At 41.5% G+C, this 19,283-nt stretch overlaps 1 protein-coding gene across 6 annotated transcripts in view; it reads left to right on the top strand.

The window, feature by feature from the left end:
- Dusp16 (dual specificity phosphatase 16) overlaps positions 1 to 19,283 on the top strand; it is a 120,420-nt gene that overhangs the window by 67,105 nt on the left and 34,032 nt on the right. For all 6 annotated transcript variants that reach the window (XM_052720192.1, XM_052720191.1, XM_052720190.1 and 3 more), the window contains 2 exons: positions 9,756 to 10,346; positions 12,424 to 12,562. In XM_052720192.1, coding sequence (XP_052576152.1) covers positions 10,119 to 10,346; positions 12,424 to 12,562 — 367 coding nt within the window. In that variant the 5' untranslated portion in view covers positions 9,756 to 10,118. The remainder of the gene's footprint in view (positions 1 to 9,755; positions 10,347 to 12,423; positions 12,563 to 19,283) is intronic.

The following is a 19,283-nucleotide window of genomic DNA, read 5'->3' as shown; positions in this document are numbered from 1 at the left end:
TATATCAACTACTCCAGACAGGTCTTATGTTCAGGAGTAGTTGGCTAACGTACAATGGACTCCACAGTTGTTGGTTTTTTTTTTTTTTTTTTTTTTTTTTTTTTTTTTTTTTTTGGTGTGTGGGTGTGGGTGTGTGCGCACACACGCGCAGGCTTTGATTTGGTTACAGTTTGGTGGTTTTTTGGGGGGCGGTATGTGGTTTTGTTTTCTTGGGTTTTTGGTTTTTGAGAAAGAACTTAAAGTTGGGTGGGTAGGGAGGGGGAGAGGATCTGGAAGGACTTGGGGGAGGGGAAGAAGATGATCAAAATATCTTTAAACTTAAAGATTGCTGGTGAGCCAGTCTGTCCTAATCTGCAAGCCCTAGGTTGCAGGGAGAGCCCCTGTCTCAAGAAGCAAAGAGAATTGCATACGATGGAATGGCAGCTGAGGCTGACCCTTGACACACAAGCGTGTACATGCATATGAACACACAGTATTTTCTTTTAAGAAGTTAATTGTTTCAGGTTTTTCTTGTTGTTGTTTTGATATTTCAAGACAAGGCTTCTCTAAATAACAGCTCTGACTGTGCTGGAACTCACTTTGTAGATAGTCTGGCCTCAAACTCGCAGAAATCCACTTGCCTCTGCCTCCAAGTACTGGGATTAAAGGCATGAGCCACCACAAGCCAGCTAGATTTTCTTAGAGTAATGGAAAAATGACTAATTCAGTATCCCAGTACAAAATCTGATAGGGCAAGAATTTTTTACTTGCATAATTTATAACTAGGCAATACATTTACAATTATAATTTATAATGATAGTTATCATTTATTGCTGTATTTTCACAGCAGTGTCTGGCACATTTTAGGTGTCCAATAATCACTAATTGACTTATTTACAGCAGGTCTGGGAGATGCTCAAGAGTACAGGATACATACATCCTTCTCACTGGATCCTGGCTTGTAAATCTCTCTTCTCAACACCAGTTTACCTTTATCATGCGAAGCCTTCCAAAATGTTTTCTGTGCTCCCAGATTAAACCATCCCCTAGGTTTCCTCTTGCCTGATGGCTCCCTTCTAGGGATCCTTGCATTCCTACTCGCAGATGACCATCTCATATCCAGGCTCTTTTCTAGTGGACAGGAGGAAACATGAGATGTCGATCAGTGAGGGAGTATGGGTGACGGAGGAAAGGGGAAGGTAGTGTGGGAAGAAGGATAAGGGCTCAGGTGGATCAGGGAGTGAGAAGCCAGGTGTTGACACAGGTCAGCTTAACAAACAGGAAGCAATCCTGAGAAGAAAGACATAAGCTCCTGCTGAGCCAGTACCAGAGTATGTTCTCCTGGCTAGCAGAAACTCTTGAAGGCTTCTCATAGACCTGGCCTCTGCTTTGGCTGGCCAGTATCTCAAAGGAAAGTTAATCTTTGAAAGTTAACTGCTGCTCTGCCTTCGTCTGTGGTTCTCCAGAGACACAGAAACAGCCTGAACATGATGGATGCTTTTAGCAGTGAGAGGCTGGACTTTACTATGCTCTTGTCTCCATGTCTAATATTAGTTGTCTAGGTAGATGTTCTTCAAGCAGTCTATTCTGTTACTATCACTTGTCAGTATTTATGTCTTCAGGTTTGGGGTAAGAAAATGTGGACAAAACATGTTAAGTTCAAGGCAGTTTTGGTGAAGATGGGTTTTTGTTAGTTTGTTTTAATTGAACATATTTACTGACATCAGATCTCGGACTTTCTATCAGGTTTTTTGTTTTGTTTTTACAGTTTTTATGCTGACAGAGCTAAGGATTGATCCAGGGCCTCACTCTGAGTTCTCTGACTCCTGGACGATAGCTTTAACCCCTGCAGAACCGCAACAGTCAAAGCCTACACTGCTCTTGCTTGCTTCCAGGCATCAAGTTTAGTCCTCCCTGTAGATCTGTACAGTTTCCTGTTACTAACATCCATTTAGAGCTCCTCTAAAAGTCCGTTTTATTTTGTAGTCTGTCTCATTGATTTTTATTGTGGGGGCTGGAGATTAAGCCTAGCTTGTAGCGTGATAAACGTCTATCCTTCCCATGACTTTCTGGGAATTTGAACCTGAACTCTCATCGGGCAAACAAGGGTACATCTTTTTCTTCAAGATTAGGACTCTGAAGCACCCCATAGCCATAGGGATGCTCTCCCTCCCTTGAGCATTTCTCTTTGTAAAGGAAATGCTTAAAATGCAAGTTTGAGTGTACAGCAGGAACCCTTGCCTTCTCACTTTCCAGAACATCATTTGAGATGTTTGTAGAGCCTCCTTCTTTACTGTGTCTGATTTAGGCCATGTGGGTGAGTCCAGGGCAGCACTGCCCAGTAGCAGACCTTGTTGTCATTGACATAAAATAATCATGAGTAGAAAGAAAAAGGGAACTTTTTTTTTTTTTTTTTTGAGACAGCGTTTTTCCATGTAGTTTGGTGCCTGTCCTGGATCTCGCTCTGTAGACTAGGCTGGCCTCAGACTCACAGACATCCGCCTGCCTCTGCCTCCTGAGTGCTGGGACTAAAGGCGTGCGCCACCACTGCCCGGTGGAAAAGAGGAACTTTTTATTTTTGCAGTTGAACATATCCTCGTTATGCCTGACTTGGAACCATGGTCACGTTATTGCGAAGTTTAAGAGAAAAATGCTTCATCTAAGAAAATGTTTAGTAGACTCATTTAATAATAATCTGGGGTAAAAGTCCTGGCAGGATCTGGTGGTACAGAGCTGTTGTCTTAGTCACTTGGAGGTTGAGGCAGGAGAATTGCAAGGTCAAGGCTGCCTAGGCTATAGAGCAAGTTTAAGGCTAAGTATAGAAAACTTTACAGATCTATTTTAAGATCCTCTCAAAATAGTAAAACGACAAACAAAACAAAACAAACAGCAACAAAAAACCAGAATGGGGAAGATACATTGTTGAGTTGAAGATGCTTACCTGGTAGGCCTGAGGCTCTGGGTTAACTCCCTAATTACTGGAGTTGGGGAGAGGGAACTCTAGTTGGGTACACTGCTGGCTGTGTGTACCAAGGAAAGTCAACCCAAGTGTCTTTTCTCTTAATTACTTTAAGGGCAAATAATTGGGACTCTTTAAAAATTAATTTTATATTATTCCTTTAATTAAAACAAACTCCACTTCTCCACCTTACTATTCTTACTCATAATAAAGTGGGTAGTATGTTTCACTGATGTAGATTAAATATAGAGTAAATTTTGATAGATAAAACTCCAGTCATTTCTGTCATGAAGTCAGATATATCTTCTCATTGAATCTATAAACATTAGATATATTACATATAAAAACAACTAAAAGTTATAAATTTAAGGGGAAAGTTATTATACAATGTTTGTTAATGTTAGATGTCACAACAGCATATAAAGCTTGAATCATTTGATGAAATGTAAAATATACTAGGAATGGTATTTCTTAATCTTTGGACCTTTGTTTATGATGTGTGTGTTGGTGTGTTTGTGAGTGTATGGTGCACATGCCACCTACCACCTGTCAAATGTCAGGATAGCCTCAGGTGTGGATTCTTGTCTTTCACTTTGTAAGAGGCAACATCTCTTGTTCACTGTTGCATACATCAGGTTACTGGTCTGTTATTTTCTGGGGTTTCTCCATGTCTGCCTCCATGCTGTTGGAGGGGCAGTGGGATTACAGTACCTGTTTGGTGTTATATAGGTGCTATGGATCTGAACTCAGGTCTTCATTCTTGTATAGCAAATACTTTGCCTACTGAACCTTCGCTCCAGCCCAAGGAAAAGTTGGTTTGCCTGCCTGCTTTCCCTCCTCCTCCTTTTTTTCTCCTTTCTCCTTTTTTGTATGAGTGTTTTATCTGAAGGTATGTATATATACCATGTGCTTGCCCAGTGCCCACATAGGTCAGAAGTAGTTGTTGGATTCCCTGCAGTTTTGAACCACCATGTGGATACTGGGAACAGAACTCAGGTCCTCTACAAGAGCAGCAAGTGCTCTTAAGCATGAAGTCACTTCTCCAGCACTAAGACATAGTGCTTTTTAGTTGTTAGGTACCTAGATAAAGAGCTAATTGAACAGGTACAGTTTTAGGGAAAGAGGGCATTGTCTTTTTGTTTGTTTGTTTGTTTGTTTTGTTTTTTCGAGACAGGGTTTCTCTGTGTGGTTTTGGTGCTTGTCCTGGATCTCACTCTGTAGACCAGGCTGGCCTTGAACTCACAGAGTTTCACCTGGCTCTGCCTCTCCAGTGCTGGGATTAAAGGCATGGCACCACCACCACCTGGCTTGAGGGCATTGTCTTTTAGGTCTATGTTATCTATATATAATTCATTAAGATTTCTGAAATGCTATATATGGAAGACCCATGGGTATATTGATTGATTCAGTTTCTAATGAAATTTAAAAAAATCAAATTGGAGTATTGTGAATGAAGGAAAAAGCAAGGTATAAAAACTGTATGTTCTGTGAACTATTTGAACAAAGGAGAAGAAAAATAACATTTCTGTTTTCTGTATTTACTTTAAACAATCTTAGGAAGAAATCAGAGGCTACTGTTAGCATTGGTCACCAGTTAGGTGTATAAAGAACAAGTGAGGAGCATTTACAATATATGCATTTTAAAAACTTCAGAATAGTATTGGGAGTTTCAGTATCATGGCAATTTGTAACACCTTCATCAAAATATAACTGATACACACTGTAGGCATGTTATGCATGCAATTTTAGATTTTTTGAACCATTTAAATATCTATTGAAAATGGAAAGAAGGAAGTAAAAGCTTTGAAATTTGGCTAAGTAGTAGGTTATAAGAATTTCGGCTCAGCTGGGAGCTATCGATGTCTGTGGCCTGTGTTACCCAAAGGCTATGTGACTGTCTGTGGTCTGTGCTGCTGCCTCAAACCATGTTGATGTTTGTAGGCTGTGATGCCACCAAAACCTGTCTGAGTCCATGGTCCTCCTGCAGCCAGGGGTCATGTTGATGTCTATGGCCCATGTTACCACTGAAAGCTGAGCGGATGTTTGTTTTTTTTTTGTGTTGCCGCCGAGGCCATGTTGATGTCTATGGGCTGGGCTATCACCAGGGACCATATTGGTGTCCATGGCCTGTGTTGCCTAGGAGGCCATGATGGTGTCCATGGCCTGTGCTATGGCAGGGGGCTGTGTTGATGTCCCTGGTCTGTATTGCCATCAGAAACCATGTTGAGGTCCATGGCACATGCTGACACTGGAGACCATGTGGATGTCTGTGGTCCGTGCTGCTGCCAAAAACCATGTGTAAGTCCACGATCCATGTTCCTGCTGTCTGTAAAAGACAAGGAAACTACTTTTGCAGTGGTATTCATGACTGCAGACTCACAGTTGAGGAAGAGGGACATAGAAGGCTTCTGTGACAACCCCTATCCTCCCTCCCTCAAAAAAGTAGCAGCCTAGACAGAAAGCCATCCAGGAGTGTTGTGTGATATTTTGTTTGTGTTCTGACAAATAAAGCTTGCCTGGAGATCAGAGGGCAGAGCTAGCCACTAGTTCACTATAGAGGCCAGGCATTGGTGGCACATACTTTTAATCCCAGCACTTGGGAGATAAAAAATTGTGATAAGGTGTGGGTGGAAAAGAACTCAGTTTTCTTTAAGGGTCTGACCACTGGGAGTTTGACCATGCTCCAGTGAATATATGGCCAGAGCAAACTGGTCCTTCCTCCTCCTCCTCCTCCATCTTCTCCCTTCTCCTCCCTTCTCCCTTCTCCCTTCCCCCTTCCTCCCTTCTTCTTCTCCTCCTCCTTCCTCCCTCCTCCTCCTTCTTCCTCTTCCTCTTCCTCTCCTTCTTCCCCCTTCTCCCTCTTCTCCCCTTTTCCCTTTTCTCTTCTCCCCCACCCTCCTCCTCCTCCTCCCCCACCCTCCTCCTCCTCCTCCTCCTCCTCATTTCTTTTGGGCAGGGTGACAAGGGTGGGGAGTTTAAAAATTAAAAAAAAAAAGAAGTTAGGCTCGTGCGGTTCCGTTTGAGAATATTAATGCCTTGGACTTTGAGTAGAAACTGTGGGGAGGGCTGTCAAGATGACTCATCCAGTAGAAGTGTTTGCTATATAAGAAGCCTGACAAGCTGAGCTTCAGTCTGCAGAACCCTTAGGTAATGGTAGGAGGGAGCCAACTCCCACAAATTGTCCTCTGACCTCTACATGTTGATTGTGGCATGCTTGTGCCCATATTCACATACACATCACACATGCCACACACAGACAAAGAAGAACATGTGGAGGTTAGGTGGATGGTTTTGCACACAATGAACTATTTGCTTGCCATTTTTTAAATCCTACTTTAAGCACAAAAGTTTGAAAACAAAACCATCACAAATAGGCGTCTGAGCTCAGAGTATTGGCATTCTTGAGAATGAGCAGCAATTGAAGAGAAATTTTTAAGTATTTATCATTATTTTTGAGACAAGGTCTCATGTAGCCCAAGTTGGCCTCAAGTTCTCTATGTCATTAAGGATGACCTTGAACTCCTGATTCTGTTGCTGCTACTTCTCAAGGGCTAGAATTACTGGTGTGCAGCACCACATCTGGCTTATGGGGTACTAAGGATTGAACGCGGGGCTTCATGCTTGATAAACAAGTACTCTGTCCACTGAGATACACCCCAGCCTGCAGGGTAGAAGCAGACTATTGGTATTTAATTAAAAATTTCTACTTATAAAGAAGGGAGGTTAAGGCCATTCGTACCTCACTCTCTACAACTCTTTGTCAGGGTTCTGCCACATAATAAGGACTACAGAAAAATCAGATTTTGAGTATTAAAGGGACAAGAGGACTCTAGCTGGCTTTGGCACAGTACTAAATGTGTACGAATTTATATCACTCTCATCCCTTTGCTTAAGTTATATCCCGTATAACTTAGAGTGACTGAGCAGAGAAAGATCCTTTCCTGGTCAAGACAGGAGTCTTTCTGTACCTGCAGCAGCCAGCTCGGCCATTTCGTGCCTGGCAGAACTGTCTGCTAAGGGAAGCAAAGCTGAGCATTTTCTACTTCAGCCTGTGCATGTCTGCTTGTCTTCCCTCCTCTTGTCGTCTCCTAACCCAGACCACTACTGTGTCTCATCCTGATTTTATCGTTGAGAGCAGCCAGCCACACTCAGAGACTCAGTGCTGTGGGTGGAATCGGCTTGCTCTTGTTCTCAGATTTCTGCTTTCTGTGCCGTCGGGGCATCCTTGTGCACACGCCGCATCACTCTTCCCCAGTCCAGTCCCAGTGTGGGAGAGGTGCTGAGAGGAAACTGGGTAACCCAGTAGTAGAAGCTCTGGTTTGAAAGTTAGACATTCTTAGTGTAGGGCCTTTCATTGCCATGATCTGTGTCACTGAGCAGTCAGGACTTTAGTCAGTGCTGTGGACGTGTTGGGGACTGCAAAAGTTTGTTATTGCCAAGACAAATCTCTTGCTCTAGCTTCTTCAGTTGAACTTAGAGGTGACTCTTATTCCTCACTGATAAAAAAGTATATTTTTTTATATACTGAAAATAAATACAATGTAATGAAACAGTGCTTAGAAGACAAGACATGGACATATAATATATTAAACGTAGGACTTGTAAAATAAGATTTCTCAGGTGCCTCTTGTCAGGGTCTGTGAGAAAAGTGGTAGTTGGACTGTATAGGAGAGTGGAATTACTTCTGTTTTCATCTACCCAGTGATGTCTCTTTTAAAAGAAAGTATGTATTTTATGTGCCTCGATGTTTTGTCTGCATGTATGTCTGTGCACCATGTATGTGCCTGGTGCTTGAGAAGGTACCAGAAGAAGGCATTGGATCACCTGGGACTGGAGTTAAAGATAGTTGTAAGCAACCATGTGGGTGCTGGAAATTGAACTTTGTTTCTCTGAGAGCTGCTAGAGCTCTTAACAGCTGAGCCATATCTCTAGCCTCAGTGATGTCTTTTTGATTCCAGATAGGAGTGGGCTTTGGTCACCAATGCTGCCTCCCCCATCTGAGACAGAGAATCTAACTACATAGTCCAGACTGGCCTGGAATCCAGAATTCCGTCTTCTTCAGCCCCTTGAGTCCTAGCATTAAAGACGGGCACTGTCATGCTGCCTTCACCAGTGCTTCCTTCTTGAGTGCATCCCTCCTCCCCTCTCTGTTTGATCCATGGTCACCCTATCTATGGATTTTAGAAAAAGTAGGCAGTTTTGTCCTCAGAACACATATGTGTGAAGAGATAGAGTCACTGCTGCATCTGTATTTTGTAGAAGCTGCATAACCAGTAACTTCCAGGCCACTTCTCTCTATAGCCTGGTCTCTTTTCTCCAATTAGAGAATATGACCTTCAGATGATCGAAATCTCTACCATCTTGTTCTGAAATCAGGCAGTCAAATATTTATAATACTAAACTGTTTTTGGAACAAGAAACCTTTTACTTATTATGAAAGTTAAATTGAGTGTCTTATCTATAAGCATAGTGGAAGTAAGAAATTAATACAAGCAATTTCTACCAAATGTTCATCTCTAGAAGTTGGATGCCAACAGAAAATACCTGATTATAGACAGAGAATATTTCATGTAAGGAAAATGACCAGGATAGATACAAATCTAAGAATGTCGAAGGCTAGAACCTGGCCCAAATTATGACCACTAAACTCCAATTAGTATTACTTAGGAAATGGTTTCTTACAAGAGTTTGATGAGATGGGGGAAGCATTTTAAGGGCTCTGCATACTATCTTCAAATTCCAGGTTAAGGGGTTGTCTTAGTTAGGGTTTCTATTGCTGTGAAGAGACACCATGCCCACGGCAACTCTTATAATTGGGGCTGGCTTACAGTTCCAGAGGTTTGGTCCATTGCCATCATGGTGGGCCATGGCCTCCTGCATGATGCTGAGAAGGAGCTGAGAGTTCTACGTCTTGATCCTCAGGGAGGAGAAGCAACTGTGTGACACACTGGGCGTGGCTTCAGCATAAGAGACCTCAAAGCCACCCCCACAGTGACACAGACCCTAGTAGTGCCACTCCCTGTGTGGACCATTTTCTGTCAAACCACCACAGCGGTGAGATTTTCTAAGGTAGAAGTCAGTGATTCTCCTGAGAATGTGGTGTGAAAACTGAAGGGAAATCTATGACAGGTCAGGGAACTTGAGGTGGAGAGATGGGCTCTGGAAGGAGATGGGCCAAGGTCATGGCCATAGAGCTGTGTACATCACAGGCCTTCTGTAGTCCTGTTGACAAGCAAATCAACTGTTTTTTTTTTTTTTTTTTTTTGTCCCTTTTCTTCTTAAAAGGTAACTGAAATTGTGGAACCTTGTTTTCTTGATCCTTCTCAAGGGGCACCTGTCTGCTCATCACAGTAATTCTTAAGCCAGGAGAAAAAAGTTTGGTTTTTTTTTCTTTCCTAATAATATGGAATTACAAACCTGATTCTTTGCTATTGGTCTGTGTATTGTATCAAGGAATAAATAAGTAAAATGAAAGAAAACCATTTGGAATACTAATACGTTGAGCTGCCTTTTCTAGCCCCTTTAATTTCATACAAATCATTTAGATCATTAGGATCTCAGGTGATTATAATTATGAAAGCTATGTTTTGTTTTCTTGAAGATTTTACATTTTGAGGTTAACTTATTTAATAGTATACCACTTTCCCCCTCCTGAAGCCATGTCTACTTAATCTTCATTTATTCAAATGAAACAGTGCATTAAGTATGGAATTAGATTAATGAAGTAAATATTATGAATCATACGCTCTCTAATCTGGTACTCATTCTTATTTTTCTGACCCCATGTTTTGTTTTCTGTCTTTCTCTCTTCATACAGGTTGTCAGTCCAGTGCAAAGCTGTTGGAGTGAGGGAGCAAAGGTAAAGGATGATGTAATGCCCTGGCTGCCCCAAAGCATCTTTTGTTGTGGATGGTTATTCCCATCCTCTCTTTATGAATCAAATGTGAGGGACTGCTTTGTGGAAGGAGTCCTTTGCAAGAGCACGTCAACAGGAAAGAGAAAGAGACATTCAGTTGGAGAGCTCTTGCTGAAATGGGTTTAACTCTCCTTTTGCCAGTCACCACTAGCCTGACCTCATACATTTTTAGTACAATGGAGTGGCTGAGCCTTTGAGCACACCACCATTACATCATCGGGGCAAATTAAAGAACGAGGTGGGAAAAGAGGACTTATTGTTGTCATGGCCCATGAGATGATTGGAACTCAAATTGTTACTGAGAGGCTGGTGGCTCTGCTGGAAAGTGGAACGGAAAAAGTGCTGCTAATTGATAGCCGGCCATTTGTGGACTATAATACATGCCACATTTTGGAAGCCATTAATATCAACTGCTCCAAGCTGATGAAGCGAAGGTTGCAACAGGACAAAGTATTAATCACAGAACTTATCCAGCATTCTGCAAGACACAAGGTAAAATCTTTCATGGCTTTCTTACTTTGAGAAATCCACAGAGTCAGTCTACTTAAAAGGTAAAGGGATTTATTAGGAAGGAAGACTTACTACAGAGTAGAAGACTTATCGTGGGGTCCTGGAAGGCCGAGGTACAGTCCCACGCTGTTCTTCCGCCTAAGTCTGTCCCAGCGTCCAAGCCCACAAGGGAGAGAAGAATGAGGCCTAAGTGTGTCTCAGGTCTTAAGGGTAGCCCGAGGCCACACCCCAGGGGCAGGTACTTCAAGGTCATAGGTAGGTAGGACAGTTACCTGCTACATTTCTAGGGGCGTGTTTCAAGGTCATAGATAGAACATAGATCCACTACACTTTTTAAAGTAAGTGGACACACTGAGGAAATATTTTAATTGAAACTTCATTTTAAAGTACAGAAAGTAATTTGAGGAAGTTTTGGTTGCTTTTTAGATTCTGGCAGTTTTGCCATATCTAAAAATAAATTAACAATCACACTGTCACATTAAGAATATTTTGCCGGGCGGTGGTGGCGCACGCCTTTAATCCCAGCACTCGGGAGGCAGAGCCAGGCGGATCTCTGTGAGTTCGAGGCCAGCCTGGACTACCAAGTGAGTTCCAGGAAAGGCGCAAAGCTACACAGAGAAACCCTGTCTCGAAAAACCAAAAAAAAAAAAAAAAAAAAAAAAAAAGAATATTTTAAACTAAGTCAGGCATTGTGGTTTATGCCTATCTGTAATCTAACATGGGAGGCTGCGGGAGAGGACCACTCCAAGTTCAAGGTAAGCCTGGGCTGCAGAGCTAGATCCTGTCTCAAAAATGTCAGGGAAGGAAAAATAGTACTGTGTTTATTTATGTATTAATGTCTCAATGAAGTTGTCTTATCAATTTAAACAACATTTTGTCTTTTCTCCAAATCCACTGAAAGTCATTCTTTTCAAGTGCTTTGAAAGTAAGAACTAATTATTAGAAGTGAAAGTAACATTTATATGTAGTAATATTAGTTAAGACATTATGTTAAGGAAATAATTACTCTTGGGATAATGAAGTATTGTGCACATGTTAGGGAAGGCTGTTCCTTCCCCCTTTCCTTTTGTTTTTCTGAGACAAGGTCTTATATGGCTCAGATTGTTCTCAAATTTGCTATGTAGTTAAGGATGGTCTTGACCTCCTGATAAGTGTATCTTTTAATAAATAGCATCTTTTAATAGATTTTTCTTGTTACATAGGAACCGTGTGTGTGTGTGTGTGTGTGTGTGTGTGTGTGTGTGTGTGTGCGCGCGCGCACGTGAATACACAGAGGCCAGAAGAAAACACACACACACACACACACACACACACACACACACACACGAGACATTATGCTCAAATTTTTATATGGGTGCTGAGGACCGAACTCAAGTTGTCAGTCTCCTGTAGGAACTATTTTAATAAATGTTTCTTTAGGTGAAGGATTGTTATTTTTATTTTGCAAATTATATTGTTTGTCAACTTTACCCTTTTGTCAAGTTTTCAGGACATCATAAAAGTAGCACCAATTTTGCCTTTGAAAAAAATCATTTTTTTTTTTTTTTTTAGAAAGGGTTTCTCTGTGTAGTTTTGGTGCCTGTCCTGGATCTCACTCTGTAAATCAGGCTGGCCTTGAACTCACAGAGATTCTCCTGGCTCTGCCTCCCAAGTGCTGGGATTAAAGGCCTACGCCACCAGGTCCGGCCGAAAAAAATCATTTTTTACTAGCACTTAACCACTTCTATGCTAATTTTACCCAGTAAATTGATTGAATCTCATTTTATTCAAGTTAATAATGGAAAATAAGAAGCTGTTAATTGTTTCAAAACCAGTAAAATGTGAGTTTCTACAAAGCCAATGGCTTATTAGATTATTTTTCTCAAATCATCCTCCACCCCCCAATCCCTTTTTGAGCCAGGGTCACAAGTAGCCCAAATGGGCTTTGACTTTGTCTTAGGTAAGCATGACCTTGACTCCTGGTTCTTCCCTTCCACCTCTCAAGTGCTGGACGACAGGTGTGCACCGCCATGCCAGCCTCTCACCTTCCTTCTTAACAAGCTTCATATTTGCGTTTTAGGTTGACATTGACTGCAACCAGAAGGTGGTAGTTTATGATCAGAGTTCCCAAGATGTTGCTTCTCTATCGTCAGACTGCTTTCTCACTGTACTTCTGGGTAAACTGGAGAAGAGCTTCAACTCTGTTCACCTGCTTGCAGGTGAGTCTGGGTACAGTGGAAAGGACTTGGTCTGTTACTTTGTTGTATGAAAGCAGTATCACAACTGGTGTGTAAAGTGAATTACAGCTTTTGATTAATGGTTCCATTGATCTTGAATACTGTTATTCCTCCACATTAAATTAGTCAGTGGTGTTTGCTTTGTTTTCTGTTTGTTTGATTTTGAAGCCGGGTCTCACTATGAAGCCTCAAGTTTGAAGCAGTCCCATGCTTCAGCTTCCCTAGTACTGGAATTATAGGTGTGAACCATCACACCTGGCTTGGTCAGTGTCATCTGACCTGGCTAAAATGCCTCTTGGTATTTTATTAGCTGGAAATATCACATATGGCTAGCTCAGAGCCACTTGCTTGTCAAGTCTGATGATTTTCTGTGTTCCTGCTGTGTAAACACTGTGTGATCCACAGCTCAGCTATTATGAATTCTTACCTTGTGGCCAGAGCCAGACCAGCATCACCGTGTCAGACTCTTACCGTAAACACTTGAGAGAGACTCCAGATAAGCTCACCTTCTTGGGCATGTGAATAATAAAATGAGGAACAAATTATGCGGACTATTTCCTCTAATTATTAGGTAGACTTTTTTTGTTTGTTGTTGTTGTTATTTTTTGATACAGGGTTTCTCTGTGTAGCTTTGGAGCCTGTCCTGGAACTCCTCTGTAGACCAGGCTGGCTTGGATCTCACAGAAATCTGCCTGCCTCTGCCTCCCAAGTGCTGGGATTAAAGTCGTGTACCCTCACTGCCTGGCTAGACTTTTAAAACTTACTTACTTGTGTATTTGTGTGTGTGTGATTTTTGTTTGTTTTTTGTGCTTGGAAAAAGTTTCAATATATAAATGCTAAGCAACTGGATAATTTTGTAAAGCACATGGGAATGACTGCTCTCCCTGAGAAAGAGCAGTGTGGCAGGTGCATCTGTCTCAGGGAATGAAAACAAACTGTTCATCCTTGGCTTACCTGTTGCAGACTGGCTCTCCCTGGGGCTAGCTCACAGAATGGGAAAATACAGTTGACCAATGCATAGGACCTTAACAGAAAGCTGCTACCAGACAGAATCCAGCCGTAATACCAGAGTGTTTTTTTTTAAATGTGACCTAAGGAAAGATATTGATAGACATTGTCATTTTCTACCTTTGGTGTTTATTGGAAGGAGGATGCAGTGAGCTTGATTAGTTATTGGTAATTAGTTATTAGAACTATAAACACATCAATATTAAGATTGGTCGGTTGTTGCTGTGTGACTAGTTTTTAAACGTTCACACTGTGACACTCCATGCAGACTTAGGTGAGGTCTCCAGTTCTGTCACACCTTTTTGCTTTAAGTCTCTAGGAGCAAGGAGAGCTGTTTGTTTGTTTGTTTGTTTTTGTTTGCCTTCCCCCCTCGGGTCATCTCTAACCACACCTTACGTTTATGCTGTGATTCTCCAGGTCTCTCTGTATGGTAGTTTACAGAAGTCTGTGACTAAGATTTATTATATTTTGTCTTGTCTCTGTTGATCGATGTATGTAATGCTTAGTGTATGTTCTAACACTGAGCCAGTCAACCCCTGGCCTCTTACCCATCCTGATAGGCACATTTTCAAGGGGATATAAGTGGATTAGATATAACAACTATTCAAGTTCATCTCAGGGTAAATTTGGAACTCCTTTCAAGATTTTGTAGCCACTGTGATGGACTTTACCTCAGAGTACTATTAGTGAGTTCAGGGTTTGTCGTGATCTCATTTCACTAACCTACAGAATGTAGGGATCACTCATGTTGGACAAGCGTATTATTTACTGAATCATACCCCTTGTCCCAGTTTTTAAAGAGTTTGTCAGGATAGCCCACCCACTTTCTTAAACATTTTCCCTGTGGGGAGCTCTGACCTGACAGCTTGGTCAACAGACAGCCCTTCTGTAGGTGTGCTCACAGTGAGTTTCTAGGTAGATGTCCTACCGTCCGTCGTCCTTTATTCCCTTTGCTGAGGGCCTTCCTTTGTTTTGTGAAAAGGTTATCAATTGTGTGTGGCTTTGGGAGAGGCACTCACTGGGCTACAAGGAAGAATAGGAGTGCAGTCTGACCAGCTGGACCAACCTTGTGACATACTGAGTCAGAACACCTCATTCCCATTTCGTACAAGAAAGGTTTCCTGGATGTGTGGAGTGCTGAGTCAGTGGGAGGGGTGTCAGATGCGGTGGGTTAGAGGTCATGGGAGCTAGAGCAAGAGGGAGGCAGCCCCTTCGCTCTGTGCTCTTCCAGTGCTTATTCCTGCCGTTTGCCCTACAGAAGGGAAACTCAAGCTTGGGGTGTGAGGAAGGGGAGATGGGCTCTAAGAGAACACAGAGGAGCCACTTGCAGCCTTTGACGATATATAAACCTCAGATATTGACAGAGAAGAGGGTGGGTGCTCTGGAGGGGTCAGGGTCTTCTGATGGCCGTGGTGCCCAAACTAGTGCAACATGAATCACCAAATGGTCTTTAAAAAAAATCCCGGAGCCAGATATCGGGGTAAATGCTGAAAGATCAGAGAGACAAAGGAACAAGCCACAGCTACTACCTCTTACCTCACCAACTCCTCAGCCTGAAAAGGTTTTCTAGCCGAAAGGGACACTTATATACCTTTCTCCATCCAGCCATTAAAGGCGTGTGTGCTTCCCAGTACTGGGATTAAAGGTGTGCGCCACCACTGCCTGGCTCTGTTTCTCTCCTAGACTGAGTCAATCTCATGTAGTCCAGGGTGGCTTTGAACTCACAGAGATCCAAACTGATCTCTGCTTCCCCAAGTGCTAGGATTAAAGGTGTGTGCCACCACTGCCTGGCCTCTATGTTTAATCTAGTGGCTTGTTCTGTTCTATGATCTTCAGGCAAATTTTATTAGGGTATACAATATATCACCACAAACTAGCACTGGTTCCTGGGTTTCTGACATGTTTATTGACACACTACATGAAGCTGAGAAAAATGGGGACTGTGCTTTTAAAAACTGCTGCTGCTCATGGCTGACTGTCTTTAGAAAAGTCATTTAATTGGAGTTACATTTTTTGTTTTTTTCTTTCCCAGCTATCAAAAAATAGATGTTTCGTTTACTCTGAGAATATTTTTTTGTGAGGATCAGATAATACACGTGAAATATGTTTCAGTGGTCTTTTTTAAGACTATCATCATTATGAACTAGAAGACAAAAATAAGAAGTTGCTAATATTGACTTATGGATCAACTACTTTGGTTTTGTTAACCTTAAGAAAACTTGAAAAAACAAACTTGTTTCTTGGCTTTTACTTACACACTGTTGTTCACTTTGTCATCTTAGTCTTTTTGTCCTTGTCCTTATTTAAGAGTGCTAGATTTATTTCACAGAACTCAATAAATATAGGAGAAAAAGCTCCTTTAACTCAGACTTTCTTTTATTTTTTGTTTTTTTGTCTTTTGGGGTTTTTCAAGACAGAGTTTTTCGATGTAGTTTGGTGCTTGTCCTGGATCTCGCTCTGTAGACCAGACTGGCCTCGAACTCACAGAGATCTGCCTGGCTCTGCCTCCCAAGTGCTGGGATTAAAGGCGTGCGCCACCACCGCCTAGTTCAGGCTTTCGTTTTATACTAACGTAAAAAAGATGCAGAAATGGATTAATTTGATAGCAAGTATGTTAAAAGATAATCTACAGATAAATCATATTATTCTGTTACTCCCCCCCTTTTTGGTTAGTCTTGAGACATACCCACACTTCATGATCCTCCTGCCTCCACTTCTCCCTCTTTATATCTTACCCACATGTGCTACCACAACCTATGGCATTCGCAGTCTTCTTTCTCAGCCTCCTGAGTGTTGGAATTATGGGTGGGTGTAGCCATGCCTGGCTCTCTTTCCTCACTGAGTAAATGCAGAAGGGCAGCTTTGAGTGTAGTGTAGTGGTAGAGCATGTGCTTAACAAGGAAGATCCTGGGTTGAATCTCATAATTGCCTTACTTCTAGAAGGAAGGGTAGAGGAAGAAAGGAGAGAAGAAAAGATAGGCCCACATATTCCCTTCCCTTCCCTCCCCTCCCCTCTCCCTCCTCCTCCCCTCCCTCTCCCCCTTTCCCTTTCCTTTCCTGTGATTATAGAAAATCGAACACAGGACAAATGCTGTGCTCATTTGTCCGTAGCTCATATCTGTCCTGTGATGAGTGACAGGCTAACTGTACAGCAGATGAAACTCACAGATGAATCATAGACTTCAACTCTTTCACATACAGATAATGGCTCAGTGACTCAACTCTTCAAAGTTCTCACCAATGAGCCTAAGGCTCATACCTACAAGTATTTCTAGAATCTTCTATAATTTTCTTAAGCCTAGATTGGGAATTAAGAGTACTTTTTCTTTTTCTTTTTTTTTTTTTTTTTTTGAGACAGGCCTTTCTATGTAGTCCCAGTGGTCCTGAAATATGTAGACCAGGCTGGCCTCAGACTCATAGAGATGGTCCTACTTCTGCCTCCCAAATATGGAGATTAAAGGCATGAACCACCATGCCTGGCCTAGGATGCTTTTTCTTTCTTTCTTTTTAAAATTTATTTATTTTATTTCACATGCATTGGTGTTTTGCCTGCATGTGTTGCATGAATCCTAAATGGTCTTATAATAAAAACCCTGAGCCAGATATTGGGGTAAATGCTGAAAGATCAGAGAGACAAAGGAACAAGCCACAGCTACTTCTCACCTCGCCAACTCCTCAGCCAATAGATTCCATCTCCATGAATCCTCAGACTGAATGCCACTGAGTCCTCAGCCAAAAAGCCTAAGTTTCCTGTCTCCTCACACCCTATATGCCTTTCTCCACCCAGCCATTTCACTTCCTTCCTATGCTGGGATTAATGGCGTGTGTGCTTCCCAAATACTGGTAGCAATAGTATGAGATCTCAAGTGCTGGGATTAAAGGCCCATGACTCCCAAGTACTGGGATTAAAGGTGTGAGCCACCACTGCCTGGCTCTGTTTCTCTCCTAGACTGGATCAATCTCATGTAGTCCGAGGTGGCTTTGAACTCACAGAGATCCAGACCCCCGAGTGCTAGGATTAAAGGTGTGTGCCACCACTGTCTGGCCACTCTGTTTTATCTGGTAGCTGCCTCTGTTCCTCAGGCAAACTTTATTTGATATACAGTGTATCACCACATGCGTGTCTGTCTGTACGAGTGTATATCAGATCCCCTAGAACCGGAGTTCCAGACAGCTTGATCTGCCATGTGGGTGCTGGGAATTGAACCCAAGTCCTGTGGAAGAGCAGCCAGTGCTTTTAACCACTGAGCCATCTGTCCAGCCCCGGATGCTTTTTCTTAAGGACATTTTTTAGTAGCTCTTTCAGCCTCTTATAGATTTTAGAGTCATAATCTTCACATTTTATGGAATGAAACAATGTATAAAAATTACTGTACATAAAAACTTCAAAGCATTAAATTATCTTAGCCAGTGAGGGGCTCATCAAATAAAAGTATAACTACGTCCTATGCTAAATAGTAGATTTGAGTAATTATTGAAAAATACCATTATTAGGTATTTTGTGGGCTATAGTGCTGTGAGTAAAGGACAAATACTTTACTTTTTTTTTTAAGAAAGTTTTGCCTAGTGTAGGCAAATGAATGAACAAATGTATATTGAGTCTTTATGTATTTTAAACAGGGGTCTAGAGTGATTTAATAGGTTCGTTAATAAATGTTAAATTTCTGTTTTACAGAATTAATTACTGCACTTCCCAAGGAAAGCATAATAGAACTGATTTTTCTGGTTACAGATTTCCTGTTTTTGCTATTATTATTATTAATTCTATTACCTAGTTTGATGCCTCTTCCCCTTTGAAAATGAAATAACATCTTCAGTCATTCCATACCAAAACTTGTAGCATCTTTTAAAAGATTGAAATAAATATATTTCAGTAGAAGCACTTCAGTTATTCAGAATTGGTTTCTATTTGTCAAAAACAAACAAAAACCTGTAGTGACTGAGAGTCACTGAAATTAGGTGTTTACATTTACATATACAGTGGAATTATTTAGCCTTACAAAGCAAAGGGTTGAGGGTTACAGCACAGTGGTAGAATATTTACCCAACATAGATGACACTCTGGGATCAATCTTAGGACTTCAGTGGAAAAAAAGCATGCAGTTTTCTATAATATGAACCAGGAAAGAATTATGCTGAGTGAGATCAGCCAGGTACAGAAGGATAAATGCTGCATCAGACTCACTTATATATTGAATCTAAAAGTCACTGAGGCAGAGAATTGAAGCCAGATGTGGTGGTGTATGCTTGTAAACACACCACTTGGGAAGTGGAAGCAGAAACATCAGGAGTTTAGGGCATCAGGAGTTTAGGGTGATCGGTCTTGGGCTGTATCAAACCCTATTTCAAAAAACCCAAAATAAATAAACAAACCAAAAAGGAAACAGTTGAATGGGTGGGTGGTAGGAGTGATGAGGCTGATGTTGATACAGTCCTTTTGAGTTACTAGTTGAATAGGTTTCTGAAAGTTGCAACATGGTGATTATAGTTAATTATATCTGCTAAGAGAATAGAACGTGTTAATATTATATCCACAAAAAAGATAGTATATAAAGTATGATAACATTTCAAAATTTATATCAAATGATTACTTATAAACATACAAGTTTTACTTGCCAGTTATACTTGAAGCAAATTAGAAGAAAAGGAATCATCACTTTTGCTACTTGTTGCCATGTGTTTGCCCAGTGTTCTC

The sequence above is a fragment of the Peromyscus californicus genome, unplaced genomic scaffold (assembly GCF_007827085.1).
Source record: "Peromyscus californicus insignis strain IS unplaced genomic scaffold, ASM782708v3 Scaffold_6__1_contigs__length_162567912, whole genome shotgun sequence".
NCBI classification, from domain to species: Eukaryota; Metazoa; Chordata; class Mammalia; order Rodentia; family Cricetidae; genus Peromyscus; species Peromyscus californicus.
This window is presented reverse-complemented; position numbering and strand designations above follow the sequence as displayed.